This window comes from Lampetra fluviatilis, chromosome 46 (genome assembly GCF_964198595.1).
Source record: "Lampetra fluviatilis chromosome 46, kcLamFluv1.1, whole genome shotgun sequence".
NCBI classification, from domain to species: domain Eukaryota; kingdom Metazoa; phylum Chordata; class Hyperoartia; order Petromyzontiformes; family Petromyzontidae; genus Lampetra; species Lampetra fluviatilis.
This window is the reverse complement of record NC_136320.1, coordinates 1,294,426-1,315,745: the sequence shown is the minus strand read 5'-3', so window position 1 is coordinate 1,315,745 and position 21,320 is coordinate 1,294,426. Positions and strand designations below refer to the sequence as shown.

Below are 21,320 nucleotides of genomic sequence, written 5' to 3'. Positions count from 1 at the left end.
GTGGTACCTCGAATTACTAGGGTTGGCTCAGTGCGGTGCGAGTGAAATTCAACACACGTACGTACACACGTGGTAAGCATCGATTCAACAAACGTCTTCTTTTGGGCACACTGGCGTGTCACGTCGTATTTCGAAAAGGGCACTTCAACCTGCTCCGTCTCCGCGAAGGACACCTCCCGGGCGAAAGGGGTTAAATCGCGGGCCTTTACCGTCCAGTTGAGGGTGCCGTTGTCCCGTAGGCGGATCTGGTATTCGAGCGTTATCCACCCGCTGCGGATGTCCGGCTCCGGCGGTGGCTTCCAGCGCAGGCGCACCTCGCCACGCTCGTTCTCTGTGGCGCCCTCCCCCGCCTCGTCGCCCACCAGCTCCCACGTTAGGTTCCTGGGGGGATTGGTCTGGGCTGTGGAGCACAATGCACGTACGCACGCAGCGAGTACTCGTTAAAGGCCGAGTCGACCTCGGGGGAGGCAGGCCCCGGTTTGGTTGTTCGGTCGCTCGATGTTGTCCTTGAGCAGGGTTCGTGGCGTGGAGCGGCGACCGCAGCGCCGCCGCTCCCCCGCGCCCCACCACCCTGCCGCGCGTGTGCACGTGTACACACACACAAACACGCCTGCGCTCGTGTCTGTGCGCGTGTGCACGTTTACACACACACAAACACGCCTGCGCTCGTGTCTGTGCGCGTGTACACGTGTACACACACACAAACACGCCTGCGCTCGTGCCTGTGCGCATGTACACGTGTACACACACACAAACACGCTCGTGTCTGTGCGCGTGTAGACGTGTACACACACACAAACACGCTCGTGCCTGTGCGCGTGTGCACGTGTACACACACACAAACACGCTCGTGTCTGTGCGCGTGTACACGTGTACACACACACAAACACGCTCGTGCCTGTGCGCGTGTGCACGTGTACACACACACAAACACGCTCGTGTCTGTGCGCGTGTACACGTGCACACACACACAAAAACGCTCGTGCCTGTGCGCGTGTGCACGTGTACACACACACAAAAACGCTCGTGCCTGTGCGCATGTACACGTGTACACACACACAAACACGCTCGTGTCTGTGCGCGTGTGCACGTGTACACACACACAAACACGCTCGTGCCTGTGCGCGTGTGCACGTGTACACACACACAAACACGCTCGTGTCTGTGCGCGTGTACACGTGCACGCGCGCGCGGCAGGATGCGGCGAACATGCTCCGCGCGCGCGCACGCGCGACATTAACGGAGTGACGAACAACAACGACAACAAAAAATTGGAGGATCGTTATTAAAATTGAAATCACTCCAACTCGGCGCCTTGCGGCCCGTTAACAAACAAAACGTGGAAGTGAAGCGTGAGGCTTCATTAGGAGCCTCGCTCGCAACGCATCTCAAGTGGCCTCCCAGCGCTGCGCAACATGCGTCCTCCAATTAAACCAACTGGCTTTGATCTACGCAACAAACTAGGTCAATTTTACTACGTGCACAAAGGTTACAGGCGCAGCAGCGCTGCAATCGCACGCTCGCTCACTCCGTCGCTGCTGACGGCAGAGTCCACCGCTCAAAGGCGGAGTGGTGGACTCTTCTGGTCGGCCTTCCTTGCACCGTGGGCCTTCATCAGGTAAGAGGCCCACTGAGCTGCATAGCTCTTTTTCAGAAGCGCCCGGGCCACTACAAATGATAGCTCAACCAAGTGGCTTATCGCGTGGAAATTTATAGCAGCCAAATACTCTAAACACACGTTGATTTTAAATGTGGAGGGAAAAATCCACGCGACTGCGGGGAGAGAGAGATGCAAACTCCAAATATACACCAGGCGTCAGGGTCAGGATCGAAACTCACGACCTGCTGTATGCGAGGTGAGGTAGCTAACATCTCACCATCACGGCGCCAAGCTGGACGTTGTAAGAGGTGGGAGTGCCCACGTTTAACCCCACCACACGCACGCTGCCATTCATCGAAGGGGTGGGGGCAGGGGGAAATAATAAACTCATCCCCACTGTTTCAACTGCCCTGCCGCAGGGAGGTGGTGGGAGTTGAATTGGCGACCTCTGGCTTGCAAGTCCAGGAGTGGCTGCCCATTACGATAATTAATTTAAAAAAATAAGGAACGCACCGATGAACTCTCGGGTAACTCGCAACGCAGAAACAAAGTAACAAACTTTCAACAATGCAACTTCAGCCCCGATGATGGCGCTTGGAAGGCCGAACGGAGTTCACAAAGAAGCCACGAACGAACGCCTCCTCGTATGTATGTACTGTGCGTTGAACTTCTTTCGCACCAATTCTAGATTTGAAGCTTTCGTGACTGCAAAGATTCATATTCTTAGGGTTTTTCGGTAAAGTCACGTAGGTAAAAACATTAAAAAGCAAAATAAAATAAAAAAAAATAAAAAATAAAAATCACGACGTTTCGGAGGCAACACAAGCTTCCGTCTTCAGGTGGTACCGTCACAGCCACGACAGCTGTATCAAGTAAATAAGAGATTGCAGGAGCTACCACTCCGTTTATATAATGGTTGGAGAAGGTGGTGGGGCAAGGGCCGCATACTTATTATTATTTTATTTTTTATTTTATTTTACTTTTTAATGTTTTTACCTACGTGACTTTACCGAAAAAAACCTAAGAATATGAATTATTTCGCACCGTTCGTAGGCAAACGTGCGAATCCTCGTGACAGATGCGACGATGCGGCGACTGTGGTCACCACCCAGACCAGGACCATGGGGACATCTAACTTAACTTGCTGATCCGCCCCTACTGGACATAGCTCATCGAATGCCCCCTGTCTAAATAAAGATTAAAATTCTGATTCTGAGACTCGATGCCCGATTCACCAATAGGAAGGAGGAGGCATCATCACAGCGATGCATCACTCCGCTACTCTCGATACAATCGAGGCCAATACACTCACACAGAGATCTCTAGATGCACATATAGAGCCATACATTAACATAGAGATCCATAGACTCACACAGAGACCTATAGAGTCACATACAGAGTCATACACTAACATAGAGACCCAAAGACTCACATAGAGACCCATAGACTTACACAGAGACTCATAGACTCACACAGAGACCCATAGACTCACACAAGAGACCCAAAAACTCACACAGAGACCGACATACTCACACAGAGACCCAAAAACTTACACAGAGACCCATAGACTCACACAGAGACTCATAGACTTACACAGAGACTCATAGACTCACACAGAGACCCATAGACTCACACAAGAGACCCAAAGACTCACACAGAAATAATCGACTCACACAGAGACCCGTAGAGGCACTTTCACTCTGCTGCTCCTGACGCTATCATCTCTCTTGCCTCTTGCTCTGCAATGTTTGCACGACGTTTTTTAGGATCGCTTGTGCTACGTCTACGACCGTTGAACACCTCGTCAGTTGTGCAATAAACCTTGAGGTCCCTGTTGCACTCGTTCTCCTGAAAGTCGACTTTTTTGTCCTTTTTGTTGCCACTGCTGCTACCGCTACTGCTGCCGCTGCTGCTGCTGCTTCTACTGCTGCCGCTGCCGCTGCTGCTGCTGCTGCTGTAGCTCGCGCAGCACTACGGACCTCCCATATAAAACAACCGGGCAAACGGCGAGTCGGGACCATCGTCGTCTGTGTAACAAAAATAAAAATAAACTCGAAACTATCCGGACTGGGTGGACAATTATAGCTGCTGCTCAACATCAACATCTTGCCGCACGAAGGACGATGGCACGGATGGTCATCTGGCGGCGGTGAGCGTCTGTCGTAAATCACGAAACCGCGGAAACCACTGAATGCAGCCTCCGAGCGCTTCTAACGTCGGCCGCGAGCCTTAACAGAACCCACCGCTGCCGCCGCCGCCATACTGGCAGCTGCAGAACGAATCAAGCGCTCGTGCGGCTGACGAGATGGGCAGGAGGCGGCCAGCACCGGAACTGGGCCCAGCGCTGGGACCAACACTGGCCCGGCACCGGGACCAGTGCCAGGAGCGGCACCGGGACCGGCACCGGCAAACGACCAGCAGCAGATTGAGGCCGCCAAGTGGATCGCTCCGCGTTGTTCTGCGGTTTGGGGGTGAACCATTGGAATAGCAGAGGAGAGCGAGCGAGCAAGCAGGTGTGGCGGCTTCGTGGACTTAATGAGCGAAAACAACCTCCATTTCTTTTGTCCCACGGGGCCTTCGAGATTCACAATAAACCAAAGGACACAAACAACCAGAACCCACTCACGGATTAAAGCGCCCTGTACCTGATCACCTGCTCGGGGGGAGGGGGGTGGAGTTGAATTTTAAAGCACAAACGCAACTATATCACCCGCTCTCCCGTGGAGCCCGTTTTAAGACTGTTGGGGCAAGTCCTGTCCGGGAGGCCCATACGAGCACAACAGAGTCAGCGAGTGCCTATGAAGGCCCGCATGGCACACAGGGGGCGGCTGGTGGTGGGCAGCACCCACAAGCACATGCACGCACACACAAGGATTCAATGCATAGATGCATGCACACAGGTACCCACTCATGGATACACTGAATACAATGATCCCCAGTGTAGACTGCACAGGCTGTTGGGACAAGTGCTGTTAGCGAGCACCTGTTAAGGCCGGCACGGCAGCGCGAGTGGATGGTGTGGCGAGACCCATGCCCCGTTGCATTTTTCTCCATAATGCTGATGTTTGGCACACAGCAGCGTATACTCATTTAAGGCTGAGGCGACCTATAGGGAGGCCCAGGACCGGTTTCAGATCATTGCACTGATGTTAGCCGTGGTCGGCAATAAGTGCTGTGTTCATGGCGCAGCGTGCTAACCACTGCGCCACCACTCCCCGCGGCGGCCTGCAAGGACACGCGCGCGCGCGTACAAGGACGCACACAGACGCACGCACCGACACACACAGACACGCGCACACGCGGGCAGACTTTCTGTGACCTGCTGATTGATAACGCGGGTGACAAGCGAAATAATCACTCGCAGATACTCCGGTCTCTGTCTTGCATTATGTTATCAACGCTCGCCTCTCAAATCACCCTCAAATCGGCTGTCTTGTTTTACAGCGCGCGCAAACGGCCGCACCGACACACACGGGTTAGGCAGACCTCTCCCCGGGGCAACTTTACACGCCCGTCCTCTTGAACCCCCCCCCACCCCCCCCCCAATTCATTATCGTTACGCCACCCGCCACCACGCGCTGCGCACGCCCGCGGATCGGCGGTGTGGCCCTCGAACAACTTGAAAATCAGGGCTGTTGGCCTCGGCGAGACAGAGGGGCGCGCGGGCGGGCGTGATGGGTTTCGCACACGAGCAGCACAAACACATAAATCGTGGGACTCTGTCTGATTTATCGCCGCAACAGTTGGGGCGGCCGCTAGCCAGAGGCAGAGTCGGCGTGGTCCGTACCAATCCCAAAACGGGTAGGGAACACACAAGCCCGGGGTACGCACTACTTTCCAGACACGGCGAGGACATGCGATCCGCCGACAGAACTGGTTCGGTTCCAACACTGAGCGCTTGCGAAAAAATAAGCCGCCGCTGTCTGGCGCGGGGAAAGGATCGGCAAACGGCCGCTTGCTTCCACAGCGGCCCGTCACGGTGAGCGGGAGGCCCTCATCCAGCAGTGGAGTGACGAAGAGGGCTGTGTGCGTGCAAATAGAGAGGGTTAGACACTGCCACCACCCGTGACAAAGTTGGCACAAACACAGGGGAAAATGTAAATCGACAGAGCAGAATTGACCGTCGAATGCACAACGGTATATATATTTTTTTCCCACTCGGCAAAATCTCGAATTTTTCTGCTCGTTTTCATTGTCGCGCATCATCTGTCACGTGGGGCCGCCAGTGTTTAATTCTACACGGCCGACGGTCGCGAAAAACAGCGGAGCGGCAGCCGAGGAACGGAACGACGCGTCCGGGGAGGACGTCCTCCACCACCGTCGCCGCAGAGGAGGAGGAGGTGACGAGCGATGGGAGACCATCTCGCGTGCAGGAGGAGCTCGGCGAAATCGTTACTTCGTGGAATCGTCGCGAAAGTGGTCGGCGGCGGTGGCCTTCATCCAGCGGCGGATTGATCAAAGCTGACGACGACGACGACGATCATTATATAGGTCCCACAAAATTGCGCAATCTGCAATGCATTCGTTTGGGCGACGCGTGACGCGCGCGTGCCCCGCAGGGAGTTATGTCACTTTTATGTAACCAGCGGACACTGGGCGCTATATCAACAACAAGAACTTGGCGAGAAGCCGCAGCCGAGAACCGCTCTGTAAACACGGGGGGGGGGGCGGGGGGAACGGACGGCGCATTCCGCGTACGACCGAGCAAAGCTTCTTCAACACAATTAATGCGCCACCCCCCCCCCCGCAAATTAAGAACACACGAGCGAGCGAGCGGCACCACGACGTGAATTTCGTAAAGAAAAAATTAACCCGTAAAAACAACGTTTTTCACTATAAATCCTTTATATGCGTGGCATCGGTTTTATTTTATTATTCATTTCTGTTTTTCTTGAGTAAGAGTTTCATTTTTATCACATTGGTATTTTAAATTAAATATGAAAAAAAAATTTTCCTAAAAAGTGGAAAATTTTGGAACATTTTTTTCACGAAAATAAATTGTCAGCTCGATTGGATCACGGGAAGTGGGTTAAAAAACGACCGAAAGATTTGCACGGTCGTAAGCGCGCAAGCAAGCAAGTGAACTTAATATAAAGGATTTTTAAAAAAGAAGAGACGCGCCGCCGACCTCCCGCCCACCTACTGCCCCCGCCCGCCACCACCAAGGGCCACCTCGTCATCATCATCATCGTCGCGGATTGTGACGTCGTGTGGGAAAGAGGTCACAGGTCACAGATAAAGAGACACGAGACGCGGACCCCCCCACCCACCTCCCCCCAAATACAAAGATGCCCCGTGTAGCCTCAACATACTTTTGGGGCAAGTGCTGTCAGCGAGCGGCACCTATGAAGGCCGGCACAGTATACGAGGGGGGCGGGTGGCCAAACGCCACACCCGACCCCCTTTGTCTCCCCAGCGGCGGTGATTTTACACACTGCACCAGGTACTCATTTGAGGCTGAGTAGACCTAGGGGAAGTCCAGGACCGGTTCAGATTATTGTCAGTGATGTTGGCCGTGAGCGGGAATCGAACTCGGGGCGCCGGGTTCGCAGCGCAGCGCGCCAACCCGCTGAACTACCGCTCCCCACCACACGCACAACCTCCACAACCCACCCCCCCCCCCTCTTCACGGGCTGAACCACGTGGGATGAGACAGCCCAAACCCGTGACCCTGAACGGTCACAAACGCACAGGGATGCGTAGACACAGGCTCAGCAGTGTTCCCGATCAGAAGACCAATGTCCTCACTGTCTCACTCACTCGCGTTATTTGCCTTGTGCCCCCCCCCCCATAACTATGAGGCAGGCGTCGTCAAAACAATAATGAACGATTTTCGGTGGCCACCCCCAGCCATGCCCGCTAATGTCTCTATAATGTCCGACCGACAGCTGTAATCAATGGTGTTGAAGTGCAAGCACAGCAGTCATCAACAAGAAGCATTTCCATCAACGCCACCACCACCAATCACCACCACGATGAACATGAACAGCTCACCACCACGAACCACAAACATCAATACATCCCCACCATCACGGACATCAACACCTCCTGCCACCACCATCATCAACTACTAATATCGAGTTCATCTGACCCATCAGCACCACAAATCGCAACCTCCAACAGTAACCATAAACCGCTCTCACCACCACCTTCTACCACCACCACCACCACCACCACCACCACCTCTTTCGGCCACAAACACATAAACAGCGAAACGCCTTCACCGCTAACATTGCAACCGGCTTGTAATGATCACAATATCAAAGGCAACGGGCTTGTAGCATTGCTTTGTTGAAGGTAATAAAGCAATGGTGGTAAAATATTTGTCTGCTCAATATTTGCCTCAATGACACTCAGCTCCAGCCAAGGCTACCGACACACAGGCAAAGTTCCCCCATACAGGCTACTCGGGCTGCTGGGGCAAGTGCCGCGAGCGAGCGGCTTCGAAAGGCCGACGCGGCGCGCGAAAGGACTGGTGCGTGGCTGGGGAAAAAAGAACACCCACACCCGGCCGTCTTTGTTTCACCCTCCACTGTTAGCACCGGTTCACTTCGGTCAGGCGCCCACCAGCGATCAGTCACCTCCTGATCACTCTTCTATCGCTACTATTAATACCATGGCTACAGCTACCGTGAACTTCAATCACAAACTCGGTCTACTTCACTCAGTTTTGTCTCAACCTGCACACTGTGTTGAACGACCACCACACTGCAGGTCGAACACACTCACCCACTCACTCACCACACTGCAGGTCTAACACACACACACATTCACTCACCACACTGCAAGTCTAACACACACACACACTCACTCACCACACTGCAGGTCTAACACACACACACATTCACTCACCACACTGCAGGTCTAACACACACACCCACTCACTCACCACACTGCAGGTCTAACACACACACCCACTCACTCACCACACTGCAGGTCTAACACACACACACATTCACTCACCACACTGCAGGTCTAACACACACACACACTCACTCACCACACTGCAGGTCTAACACACACACCCACTCACTCACCACACTGCAGGTCTAACACACACACACATTCACTCACCACACTGCAAGTCTAACACACACACTCACTCACTCACCACACTGCAGGTCTAACACACACACACATTCACTCACCACACTGCAAGTCTAACACACACACACATTCACTCACCACACTGCAGGTCTAACACACACACACATTCACTCACCACACTGCAAGTCTAACACACACACACATTCACTCACCACACTGCAAGTCTAACACACACTCACCGACTCACTCACCACACTGCAGGTCTAACACACACACACATTCACTCACCACACTGCAGGTCGAACACACACACTCACTCACTCACTCACCACACTGCAGGTCTAACACACTCACCACACTGCAAGTCTAACACACCCACTCACTCACCACACTGCAAGTCTAACACACACACACACTCACTCACCACACTGCAGGTCTAACACACACACACACTCACTCACCACACTGCAAGTCTAACACACACACTCACTCACTCACCACACTGCAGGTCGAACACACACACACACTCACTCACCACACTGCAGGTCTAACACACTCACCACACTGCAAGTCTAACACACACACTCACTCACCACACTGCAAGTCTAACACACACACACACTCACTCACCACACTGCAGGTCTAACACACACACACACTCACTCACCACACTGCAGGTCTAACACACACACACACACTCACTCACCACACTGCAAGTCTAACACACACACACACTCACTCACCACACTGCAAGTCTAACACACACACACACTCACTCACCACACTGCAGGTCTAACACACACACACACTCACTCACCACACTGCAGGTCTAACACACACACACACACTCACTCACCACACTGCAAGTCTAACACACACACACACTCACTCACCACACTGCAAGTCTAACACACACACACACTCACTCACCACACTGCAGGTCTAACACACACACACACTCACTCACCACACTGCAGGTCTAACACACACACACACTCACTCACCACACTGCAGGTCTAACACACACACCCACTCACTCACCACACTGCAGGTCTAACACACACACACATTCACTCACCACACTGCAAGTCTAACACACACACTCACTCACTCACCACACTGCAGGTCTAACACACACACACATTCACTCACCACACTGCAAGTCTAACACACACACACATTCACTCACCACACTGCAGGTCTAACACACACACACATTCACTCACCACACTGCAAGTCTAACACACACACACATTCACTCACCACACTGCAAGTCTAACACACACTCACCGACTCACTCACCACACTGCAGGTCTAACACACACACACATTCACTCACCACACTGCAGGTCGAACACACACACTCACTCACTCACTCACCACACTGCAGGTCTAACACACTCACCACACTGCAAGTCTAACACACCCACTCACTCACCACACTGCAAGTCTAACACACACACACACTCACTCACCACACTGCAGGTCTAACACACACACACACTCACTCACCACACTGCAAGTCTAACACACACACTCACTCACTCACCACACTGCAGGTCGAACACACACACACACTCACTCACCACACTGCAGGTCTAACACACTCACCACACTGCAAGTCTAACACACACACTCACTCACCACACTGCAAGTCTAACACACACACACACTCACTCACCACACTGCAGGTCTAACACACACACACACTCACTCACCACACTGCAGGTCTAACACACACACACACACTCACTCACCACACTGCAAGTCTAACACACACACACACTCACTCACCACACTGCAAGTCTAACACACACACACACTCACTCACCACACTGCAGGTCTAACACACACACACACTCACTCACCACACTGCAGGTCTAACACACACACACACTCACTCACCACACTGCAAGTCTAACACACACACCCACTCACTCACCACACTGCAGGTCTAACACACACACACACTCACTCACCACACTGCAGGTCTAACACACACACCCACTCACTCACCACACTGCAAGTCTAACACACACACACACTCACTCACCACACTGCAAGTCTAACACACACACACACTCACTCACCACACTGCAAGTCTAACACACACACACACTCACTCACCACACTGCAGGTCTAACACACACACACACTCACTCACCACACTGCAGGTCTAACACACACACACAACACCCCCACTCACTCACCACACTGCAAGTCTAACACACTCACCCACTCACTCACCACACTGCAAGTCTAACACACTCACCGGCTCACTCACCACACTGCAGGTCTAACACACACACACAACACCCCCACTCACTCACCACACTGCAGGTCTAACACACTCACCGGCTCACTCACCACACTGCAGGTCTAACACACTCACCGACGCACTCACCACACTGCAGGTCTAACACACACATCCACTCACTCACCACACTGCAGGTCTCAATACACACTCACCCACTCACAACACTGGAGGTCACAACACACACTTACCTATCCACTCACTCACCCACCCACTCACTCACCACACTGCAGGCCTCAAAACACACTCACCACACTGGAGGTCACAACGCACCCACACCCACTCATCACACTGGAGGTCACAACACACAATTACCCATCCACTCACCCACCCACTGACCACACTGCAGGTCTCAAAACACACTACACTGGAGGTCACAACACACCCACACCCACTCATCACACTGGAGGTCACAACACACAATTACCCATCCACTCACCCACCCACTGACCACACTGCAGGTCACAACACGCCTCTTTCCACTTCTTCCCTCGCAGCACTCCGCTTTTTTATTCCCTCCTCCCATCATCGTCTCTCTTCCCCCAAGCTCTTACAAGAGTAACCTTGCTCATTTCAAGAAACGTGTTACACTCAAATATTACAACTTTCATAATAGTCCTGCTTGTTGCTCACTCGGATGTGTCTATGCGGGCGAACGTGGGACAACGTTGTGTGTGTACTGTGTGTGCACTGTGCGTGTGCTGTGCGTGTGCTGTGCGTGTACTGTGCGTGTACTGTGCGTGTGCTGTGCGTGTACTGTGCGTGTACTGTGCGTGTACTGTGCGTGTGCTGTGCGTGTACTGTGCGTGTGCTGTGCGTGTACTGTGCGTGTACTGTGCGTGTACTGTGCGTGTACTGCACGCGCTACCTGGCAGGTTTCGCTTTGTGCGCCCTTTTTCTGGGAATGCATCTACCGCACAAAGCGAGAGAGAAACCCTGGACATCACCTAAGCGCCACGAGCGGGAAGCCACTCAAGCCATGGACACAAAGCTGCATACACTCCGTCGACGGCGCCTGCTATCAACGGCTCCGACAGAGCCCCGCCACCGCGGGTGACCGTGCGCTTGTCTGCACTGCGGGCGACACACTTTGGAACGGACTGTCCATCGCATCGGCGAGATGCCCGCGGGGTCGGTGGCCCGGTGGCTCAGAGCAGAGGTCGCAAACGGGTTTTGATTCCTTACCCGTACCCGTACCCGGCCGCACCAGGGTCGCAAACGGGTACCCGTACTCTACCCGATACCCGGCTACCCGTACCCGACCGGGTATCGGGTAGGGTACGGGTACGAGTACCCGATTGCGACCTCTGGGATGAAGCCATGTTGCAGGCGTGGGTGGGTTGATTCTAGGAACTTGAATTGTGAGAAGAGTCAAGACGTTGGGAAATGAGTGACAAACGGTTATTCACCAGTGACTCACGGCCTACCCGTACCCATACCCGGCCGCACCAGGGTCGCAAACGGGTACCCGTACCCTACCCGATACCCAGCTACCCGTACCCGGCCGGGTACGGGTAGCCGGGTATCGGGTAGGGTACGGGTATCGGGTACCCGATTCCGACCTCTGGCTCAGAGGTTCCGCGCGTTGCTCCAGCACCGCACAGAACTTGGGTTCCATCCCAGACGGCTGCCCCGTGATTACCGCCGTGTACCCAGGTTCTCGTGGGGAGCGGTGGCGCAGCGGTTAGCTCGCTATGCCGCGATACACGGCCCGCTCGACCTGAGCTCGATTGCCGCTCAAGGCCAACACCGGTGACGATTATCTGAACCGGTCCGGGGCCTCCCCTAGGTCGACTCAGCCTCAAATGAGGACCTGGTGCGGTGTGTAAATATCGTCACTGGTGATACAAAGGCAGCCGGGCGTGGTGCTGGCCACCCATGTCCACGTGTGCTGTGCCGGCCTTCATAGGTGATCACGAATAGCACTTGCCCCAAAAATCTGTAAAGGCTTTACGGGTGGATCTTTGTCTTTGTTCTCAAGCCTCAGCCCAGTTGCCAATGACTGCAACACGCACACACACACACACAAAAACCCATCTGATTAAATTTGGTTGAGCGCTTTAACCTGACTCTCGTGACGAACATTACTCCCGGTGACAGAGCGAGTGGGGAAAGGGCTGCCCCCTGCCGCGTGGAACGGAGATCGAGCGAGAGGGATCTCAAGGGGTAAGCAGCTCTGCGACACGAAGGGTCCGCGCACCACCCATGTCGCAGTGCATAACGAGGCCAACAACCCGGGAAAAGGACACGAGACTTTTGTTTTTTAAGACGCCAATGAATGTGGCTGTCCTCCAGCTTCACCAAAGATCGAGTAACTCGTTTGTTTTGACTCCTGACTCGCGCGGAAAAGATTATCGCCTCGCCCGAGTAGGATTCCGTTCCATCGTTTCGTGCCGCATGCATGTACCGTCTGTTGAACTTCTTTCACACCGTACGTAGCCAACCGTGCTAATCGGAGGTGCGGGGGGGGGAAGGACAAACAACTAAACACAAAAAGCAGTTTTAAATAAATGAGTTTGTCATTCTTGATGATGATTTAAAAGTGAAAAGGTCCCAGCGGCTTCATAATATCGGAAGGAAGAGCATTCCAGACGGCCGCAGAAGCGCATCTGAAAGCGCGTGATTGCAGTGACCGTCTTTCTTCGATGGCGAACCAAAAGTCGCTGATGCGAGGATGACCGGAGTTTGCGTGATGATGGTTTATGTTCCTAAACTGCATGATTCCCGCTCGGTATCGTCACACCGTGACCGGGCCCTCATTCCGTAATGAGCTTCACAATTTGGCACTGACGCGGAATTATTATTATTACTTTCTCTGTAATTACCGTCAGCGCAAAAAACCACAACGGACCCTTCGCCACCACCCCTGTCTGGCCGTGTGATGCAGCGGGGCTGGCCAGGGCTTGGTGCCTCTGCCCCCCACCTCACCGTACTCCCAGCGCAGGACCCTATCGGTCGGCTTCGTGTCGCAGACGCGTCGTCGATGAGTGTGAATGGTCGCTCGCTCGCCCCGCACGCCCGTCGAAACCGCTGGTGCAAATTCGATTTTTTTTTTTACTAAAGTGTTTTGAGAGCGAGCGACGCGCGTACGCAAACCCAACCGTGCGTTGCCGCCGAGCATCGCAGTCAAGTCAGGGCGACCGTCCTGCTCACTGTCTAGTTGTGCCTCGAATTTGGACCCGTATCTAACAGAGAGGGGTTACCTTGCCTATGAACATCCGGGCCGTTCACCGGCATTATTCAGGCAAAGCTGGCGAAACACCGCAAGCCGGAACTGGCCTCGGATTTGCTTGTCCTGACCCCCAAAGCCGCTGAAAAGACGCACGCTCAGAAGGCGGTGTGTTGCGTCGGGACAGATACGTGAAGGCTGCGAACTGCCTTGCTCGTTTACCCGAGCTCTTAACGAGCATTTGCACGGCGTTCATATCCTGTTTACAGCCTTGGGCCAGAGGGTGGAAATCACACACTCATGTGATGAGGGCGAGTCTACCCACAGGGACAACCGCTGTCGACTTCCCGACAAAGTGGTAATTGTTTTATTGACCCCCGCCCCCCCTCCCCCCAAAGAGATGGTGGGCCGAGTTGAACCTCCAACCAGGATTTGAACTCGCGACCTTCCGAGCCGCTCGCTCTCCCGGCGAGGCCACTCAGGAGCCCTGTGAGTAAAATAAAACGGGTGTACGCTACACGTGACGTACCATACACCTCGCATCGCACGGTGTGCCGCCAGAGTTTAGACGGAGTGCACTTGCCAAGAGCGTCTGATAACCCGGCAGAGTTTGTTTCGCGAGCCCGACTGCCGGAAGGTCGAAAAGGGGTCCAAGATTTTATATTTTGCTCAATTAACGAATGCTGCAGACACTATTGGTCTGGATAGGCAACAGGCGGACAGACTCAAATATACCTGCAGTCATAATACAAACAAAAGACATAACTCTGATAATGTGCACTGTCCACACCCGAGACAGCTTTCCTTAGAGCCGAGTCTCACATGGGTTGGACCAGATGACGCCAAAAGGACAGTGCACATTATCAGAGTTATGTCTTTTGTTTGTATTATGACTGTAGGTATTGCGGTCTATGCAAACATGACTCCTTGTGAAAAGGTGTCAGTTTTGTTGCCAGATAGAAGGGTAAAAAGACAATTATCATATTTTTACTGGCAAATGAGGTTCCCATACCGTAAGGATTATTTATATGCAGAGACGCAAAACGGAGGCCGGCCGGCCGGACGATATTTTGCCTCTAAGGTCGATGGGAAGGGAAGGAGGCCTTGACGAATGAGCCAGACAGATCTACGACCAGAGACAATAGAAACCAGACCATAGACGGCACGAGTCGACGCTTGATTGAACTCGTGACCGTAAACAGGGTCGTCGTCGTTGATGGTGGGTGGGAGGGGGCACTGGGGTGGTTGAATCATTGATAGACCCAGACCCAGACTATTGACCTGCTCATTGACCAACTGCGGTGCACCTATTTATGCTTGCGGGGGCGAACAGAGGAGGGCGGTAAGGGTGAATTCAGAATACACACAAAAAAAACCGTACCCGTACCCAGCCGGGTAGCCGGGTAGCCGGGTATCGGGTACCCGGTTGCGACCTCTGCCGCTGCGGCGGCAATCCCACGGGCGTCGTAACGCGCCCAGAAATCTGCTTCGCCCAGAAAACCGTTTCCGACGCCGGTTTCATACCTCGCCGATCAGTTGCATGCGACTTGGTTGCGTGCGACCGACTGCTTGGTTGCATGCAATGGAATCGCGTGTTTTGGTTGCATGCAATTGAATCGCCCGTTTGGTTGCAAGCAACTGGTTGTATGCAATTGATTACTTGTTTGCATGCAACTAATTCGTGTGGTTGCATGCAACTGATTGCACCCAGCTGACTACCTGGGTGCACGCAATTGAATTATGTATACAGTTGCGTGCAACCGATTGCTTGGTTGCATGCAACCGAATTGCTTATATGCGTTGGGGACGACGACTCCGCAACCTGCTGCGAGCGGTTACGTAACCTTGTTGGGGGCGATCCCCGAGAGCCATTCAGTGGCTCAAACCGGTCGCTCAGGAGCGCAAGCAGGCTTTGGGCCCAGCTTCTCTCATCAACCGCCCTCTCTGGGTGCCGTCACTCTCCGCTGCGTGGCAAGCAGGGCCCACTCCTGCAGAAGCGGAACAAACCTTCAGCGGACGGACCCACCCCTGCCCTTGGGGTTTAAAAGCCATGCGTGGCAGGACGCGCACATCTTTTTACAGTTCAGCCCCGACAGCCTTGAAAGTTTGTTTTGTGGCTCCGTTGTGCACGTGTGTGTGTGCGTGCGTGCGTGCGTGTGTGTGTGTGTGGGGATAGCCATAGTGCAGTGGTTTCCGCGCTGCTTTACGAAGCCGAGTTCGATTCGCGCTCACGGACAACACCAGTGACGATTATCTGAACCGGCCCTGCGCGTCCCCCTAGGTCGACTCAGCGTTGTATAAACATCGCCACTGGGGAGAGAAAGGCGGCCGGGCTGTGCTGGCCTTCATAGGCGCTACTCGCTGACAGAACTTGCCCAAAAAGTCTATATGGGGGATCTTTTGTCTTTGTGCACGAGTCAATTGCGACACGCTACCTTTCACCAGCGTACACGCGCACACACACACACCGGTGCAACACACACAAGCTGACAAGCGGGCACACACAAGCTGACAAGCGGGCACACACGCGCGTGCACGCACTGAGTGATTTGCCAACTTTATCTTGAAAAACAAGCAACACTAAACCATTTAAATTAGACACACGTGCATCCCACATTTATTCTCAGCTTGTACCCATAAAGACAAAGATCCCACTATAGCCACACTGGCTTTTGGGCAGACCCAGGATCGGTTCGGATGTCGCTCGCCACCGATATTAACCGTGGAATCGAACTCGGGATGCTGGCTTCGTAGCTTAGAACTCTGTCGGCACAGCGCGCGAGGTTCGATGTATGTATGCTGAACTTCTTTCGCACCATACGTAGCCAACCACGCTAATCGGAGGTGCGGGGGGTGGGAAGGACGACAAACTAAACACAACAACAAACGAAACACACGCCCATCATCGCCACGCATCGCCACTCCCATCAAGATCCTCCGACCCATTTAAGGCCACGTTGACCTAGGGGAGGGCACTCAGGACCAGCTGGAGGTATCACTCACGGCTGACGTGGTAACAACATCCACTGCGCCTCCGCCAGCCTCACAGCGGTCGTTAAAAGATCCCTGGGACGTCGTTCGTAAGAGTAGACCACATTGTGTGTCAGTTATTTTTTTTTTAAAATTCGAAAATGATATCGCAAATAAAATCAATTGGGGGGGGTTAAACATACGGCAGCAATCGTCGCCGCCTGCTGGCAGGCTTCTGCCCCGGGTCACTCGATTTCGAATTCCTCGGCAACACGATCAGTTTTTTTTGCGCGGATTTCTATTTGCTCCATTACTGCGCTCCGTTTAAACGCAATCGCTTTTCTTCGTTTTGTTAAACCCGGCTCACTCTTCGCTCCCGCAGAATGAAACTCCTGCCCTGGTCTCTTGAGTTCTCACACTGGCTAAACAGCTCGTAACTTGAACCACACCCACCAGCGTGTACACAGCAATCACACGAGGCAATACCAATACCCGCCATTCGCCACTACCTGACGGTGATGTCACCACGGCGCTTGTGCCAGGCCAGGTGCATTTTGAGGCCACGTAAAGTGTCAAGGCTCGCTGACAGGAGGTCACGGGACAGACCCAGCAGGTGTCATGGGTTGGCTGACTGAGATGACCGGTAGATGCACCACCAGCTGTACCCCCCCTACTGTGCCAACTTGCTGTATTTTAGCCGCCATGTGCTCCGCTCTTTGTTGTGAGCGTCGCTCCTCTGCCCTCAGTTGTTGTTGGAGGGCGACTGCCTCCAACTGCCCAGTAGCGTCCTTTACGAGCCTCCTGCATAAAGGCCGATCTTGACAGTCTTCGGCAAGTCCACTCAGCTCCACATCTTGCCTCACATGCGCCACAGACACACAGACACTTGTTGTGTCTCGACCCCTACTCGTGAAGGGCAGAACTGCTCGTAGTTTCATGTCATCTTACCGATTCAAGGTCACGATTGGATTCACGAATGCTTTATTCTCTGTCTGTGCTTTACAATGTCATTGTTATCGTTTCACATTTTACTCCGTCCGACACGTTTGCAGAGTTCCCAACCATTACCGTAAATGCAACATCGCGGTGAATGGTAGCGTCTCTAGTGGCTGCATGAGTGGCTTGAACTCATTACATGGAACGTTTAGTACTCTGTGCTAGTCTATGGGTCTCTGTGCGAGTCCATGGGTTTTTGCGTGAGTCTATGGATCTCTGCACGAGTCTACGGGTCTCTGTGCGAGTCTAAGGCCAGATGATGGGATCAGACTCTCAGGGCAGACCTTCCAGGTTGCCGTGAGTCCACTCTGCAACAGCTGCAGGATCTGGCAGAGGGGAGAAATCGCTTGCGATGAGGTGCGGTGGTGCTGGCATTAACCAAGATGACCAACCTCTTGATCTTCATAGTAGATCGTATCTTTTTAAAGCATTGATTCTATGTGATTCGATGCATGTATCATCATCGTCGTCGTCATCATTGTTATCACTCAGGTATTCATTTTACTGGCTGAGTCGACCTACGAGAGGCCCAGGTCCATTTAAGATATTCCTCACTGGCGCTGGTGGCCGCGCGCACAGGAAAGGAACTCGGGTCGACGGGTTCGTAGCGCATCGCGCTAACGCTGCACCACCGCTCCCCACAACACACACACAATCACATGACCGCACAGTTAACGAGCTGTATGCACACCAGGTCAGCCTGTGCCAAGGAAGCTGGGTGCACGCCCCGTATTGTCTTTGGCTCTCTCCCGTTTCTGAATTCCTGACTTTCTACCGCAATAAAACGCGTTACTATTTTTATTATTATTGCCCATTCTGCCCTGTTGTGAGCGGGACATTGTGGGGAGGGGAGGGACGGGGCGGAGGGGGGGGGGCGTGCAACATGTGTGGACGTTTACGAAGCCCCCGTTAATCACTACCGAGTCCTCCGTTATCCATCCCCCCGTTATCCACCGTTACCACCGACCTTTGACCCGCGCGGACTGGCGCCGTTGGGCTTGCCGCGTGAGGACGTGCGTGTGCCCACTGCCCTGTGCCATGCTTTTCCGCGCGAACTATGACCCCGTGATAGCCGCCCCCCCTGCCTCAGTCCCCTCCTCTCTCCTCGCCCACCCTCCCCACACCCTCGGCCGTCTCTTTCCGCTAGCTCCATCTCCACCGCCGCCTCTCCCCCCCTCACCCAGTTCCTATTGCGTAGAGCAGTTTCAGCTCCTGGCAGAGTCGGAGCGTCGCGGTGCCAGCAGCCTACAGTGCGTCGTCGAGCGCGACACAAGCAGCACGGCCACCTCTACCGATCGCCGGCGCTCTATGCCGGATGGGACAAACACGCGGAGCGGCGCGTGTCCGTGCCGTGGTGCCAATTCGATTCCCGGCCGGTCGCGGCACAAGATCGGTGGCGATTATCTGAACTGACCACTTTTGGGTGCGCTCCCACCCCCCCCACCCCCAGGTCGACTCAGCCTAAAACGAGCAGCCGTAGCTGATGATTATGGTGTGCGCGCATCAATACCTGGGAGACAAAGGTGTCCCTGGGCGTGGAGCCGGCCTTCACAGGTGCTCGCTAACAGCCCGCGCAGGCTACGCGGGGGATCTTTGTTTTTTGCGACACGCCGCTCACTCCCGCCTGGCCGTAAGAGATCTTGTCTCGATGGGTGCTCTGCTGGTGAAAGGGCTCAATGGTAATGAAAATGATGACAGCACCTGGCTCTGATTGGGCTGATGCTCACCGCACTCGCTTGGTGGTGAAAGGCAACCAGTGGCGGATGCGAGGGGGCCACGATGGGGGTAAATACCCCCCCACAACCCCCTCCACAAGCCCCCCCACCCCTCTCCTCCACCCCCACCTTGCCTTGAGACTGCAAAATATCGGTATGTTATTGATATTTACCGGAGAAAAAACATGGAATGTTTTTTTTATTAAACTAGGGCCCAATTCAAAAAGCCTCAAGTTTCATGACCGCCGCCCCCTGCCTCCTGGGACGTCTCCACTTCTGATGGCAGCTGTTGCTGTGGAGTTGTGTGTGATGGGTTTGTGTGACCCTCCATCTGCAGCCACTAGTGGCTGCTACACCCACCATGTAGTTTTAAAAAAGCGATTTCCTACAGCTCCGTCTCTCGCTCACCGCACCTCTGGTTTGATTGTGTTACACGGTATATGCCATCACGACGTGCAGATCCATCATCATCATCATCATCGTCGTCGTCAACAACAGCAGCAGCCATGGTCAATCCACTGCTGGAATGAAGGCTTCCCCAAGCCATCGCCATCTCTCGCGCATCCCGCGACGCAATGATTCACCTGGCACCCGCTGCACACGAGGCGATCTCATCGCTCCATCTCTACGTGGTGGACGTTCTCTCGGGCGCGTTTTGCCGCATTTGGCTTAGCAGGCGACACGCGTGCTTTTTTTTCTTCAAAATAACTTTTTGTGTTCAGTTTGTTGTCCTTCCCCCGCACTTCCGATTAGCACGGTTGGCTACGTACGGCGCGAAAGATGTTCAACATACGTATGTACCATATGCGATCATTCGCTGAGCGTTACTACCATCTAAAACCAGCCAGAGGTCACCTGAAGGGATCTCAGAGGAAGCTCTGTGACATCCACTTCAGCGGGGCCGTTCTCGAACGCACAGGGTCGCCGTGCTGCACCACAGATCCGAGTGGTTTCTCCGCCGCCGGCGACGCGAATCCGAACGGCACGATCGGAAGAATGAAATAGCGGGGGAATAAATTACATTTTTCTTTCTTGGATTCTTCTTCCCTTTCACGCTCGAAGCACACTCAAGACACGGTATCAGCGACACGACGCGCGCGCCCAAACCACAGGCTCAATTGTTCGTCGTCAACTTCACCGGCAAGCGAGCTGAAATGATGATAACGGGTGGGTGGAGGGCTTTGTGGCGCAGGTGTTTTTTTCTGGCTGGATCATTGCGCAAAAAACTCCTGAAGGTAGGAAAAAAAATCGTGAATCTGAACACACAGGCTGCAAGCAAAAAAACCCGCGCTAAGTAAAAAATTAAATTCGTAAAATAAAAACACATTAAAACTACAGAAATCGAAAAGGCAAGCCTGAACCATTGAGGATGCGTCGAACCGCAGACCGTGGGCGGTTCGGGGTGGGGGGGGTGAATGATTACACCTACGCTGATTACCGAGTGGCCGCCGCCGCCGTGTTTAAATAAAAAAAACGTCCACACACCACTTGACCCCAACAGAGGGCCAT

General features: G+C 53.7%; 1 protein-coding gene across 1 annotated transcript in view; it reads right to left on the bottom strand.

Moving 5' to 3' along the window:
- The window catches only part of PRLR (prolactin receptor), a 59,907-nt gene that overhangs the window by 14,068 nt on the left and 24,519 nt on the right, over positions 1 to 21,320 (bottom strand). Inside the window, exon 5 of the mRNA XM_078876789.1 lies at positions 210 to 400. Within this exon, the coding sequence (XP_078732915.1) occupies positions 210 to 400 (191 nt within the window). The remainder of the gene's footprint in view (positions 1 to 209; positions 401 to 21,320) is intronic.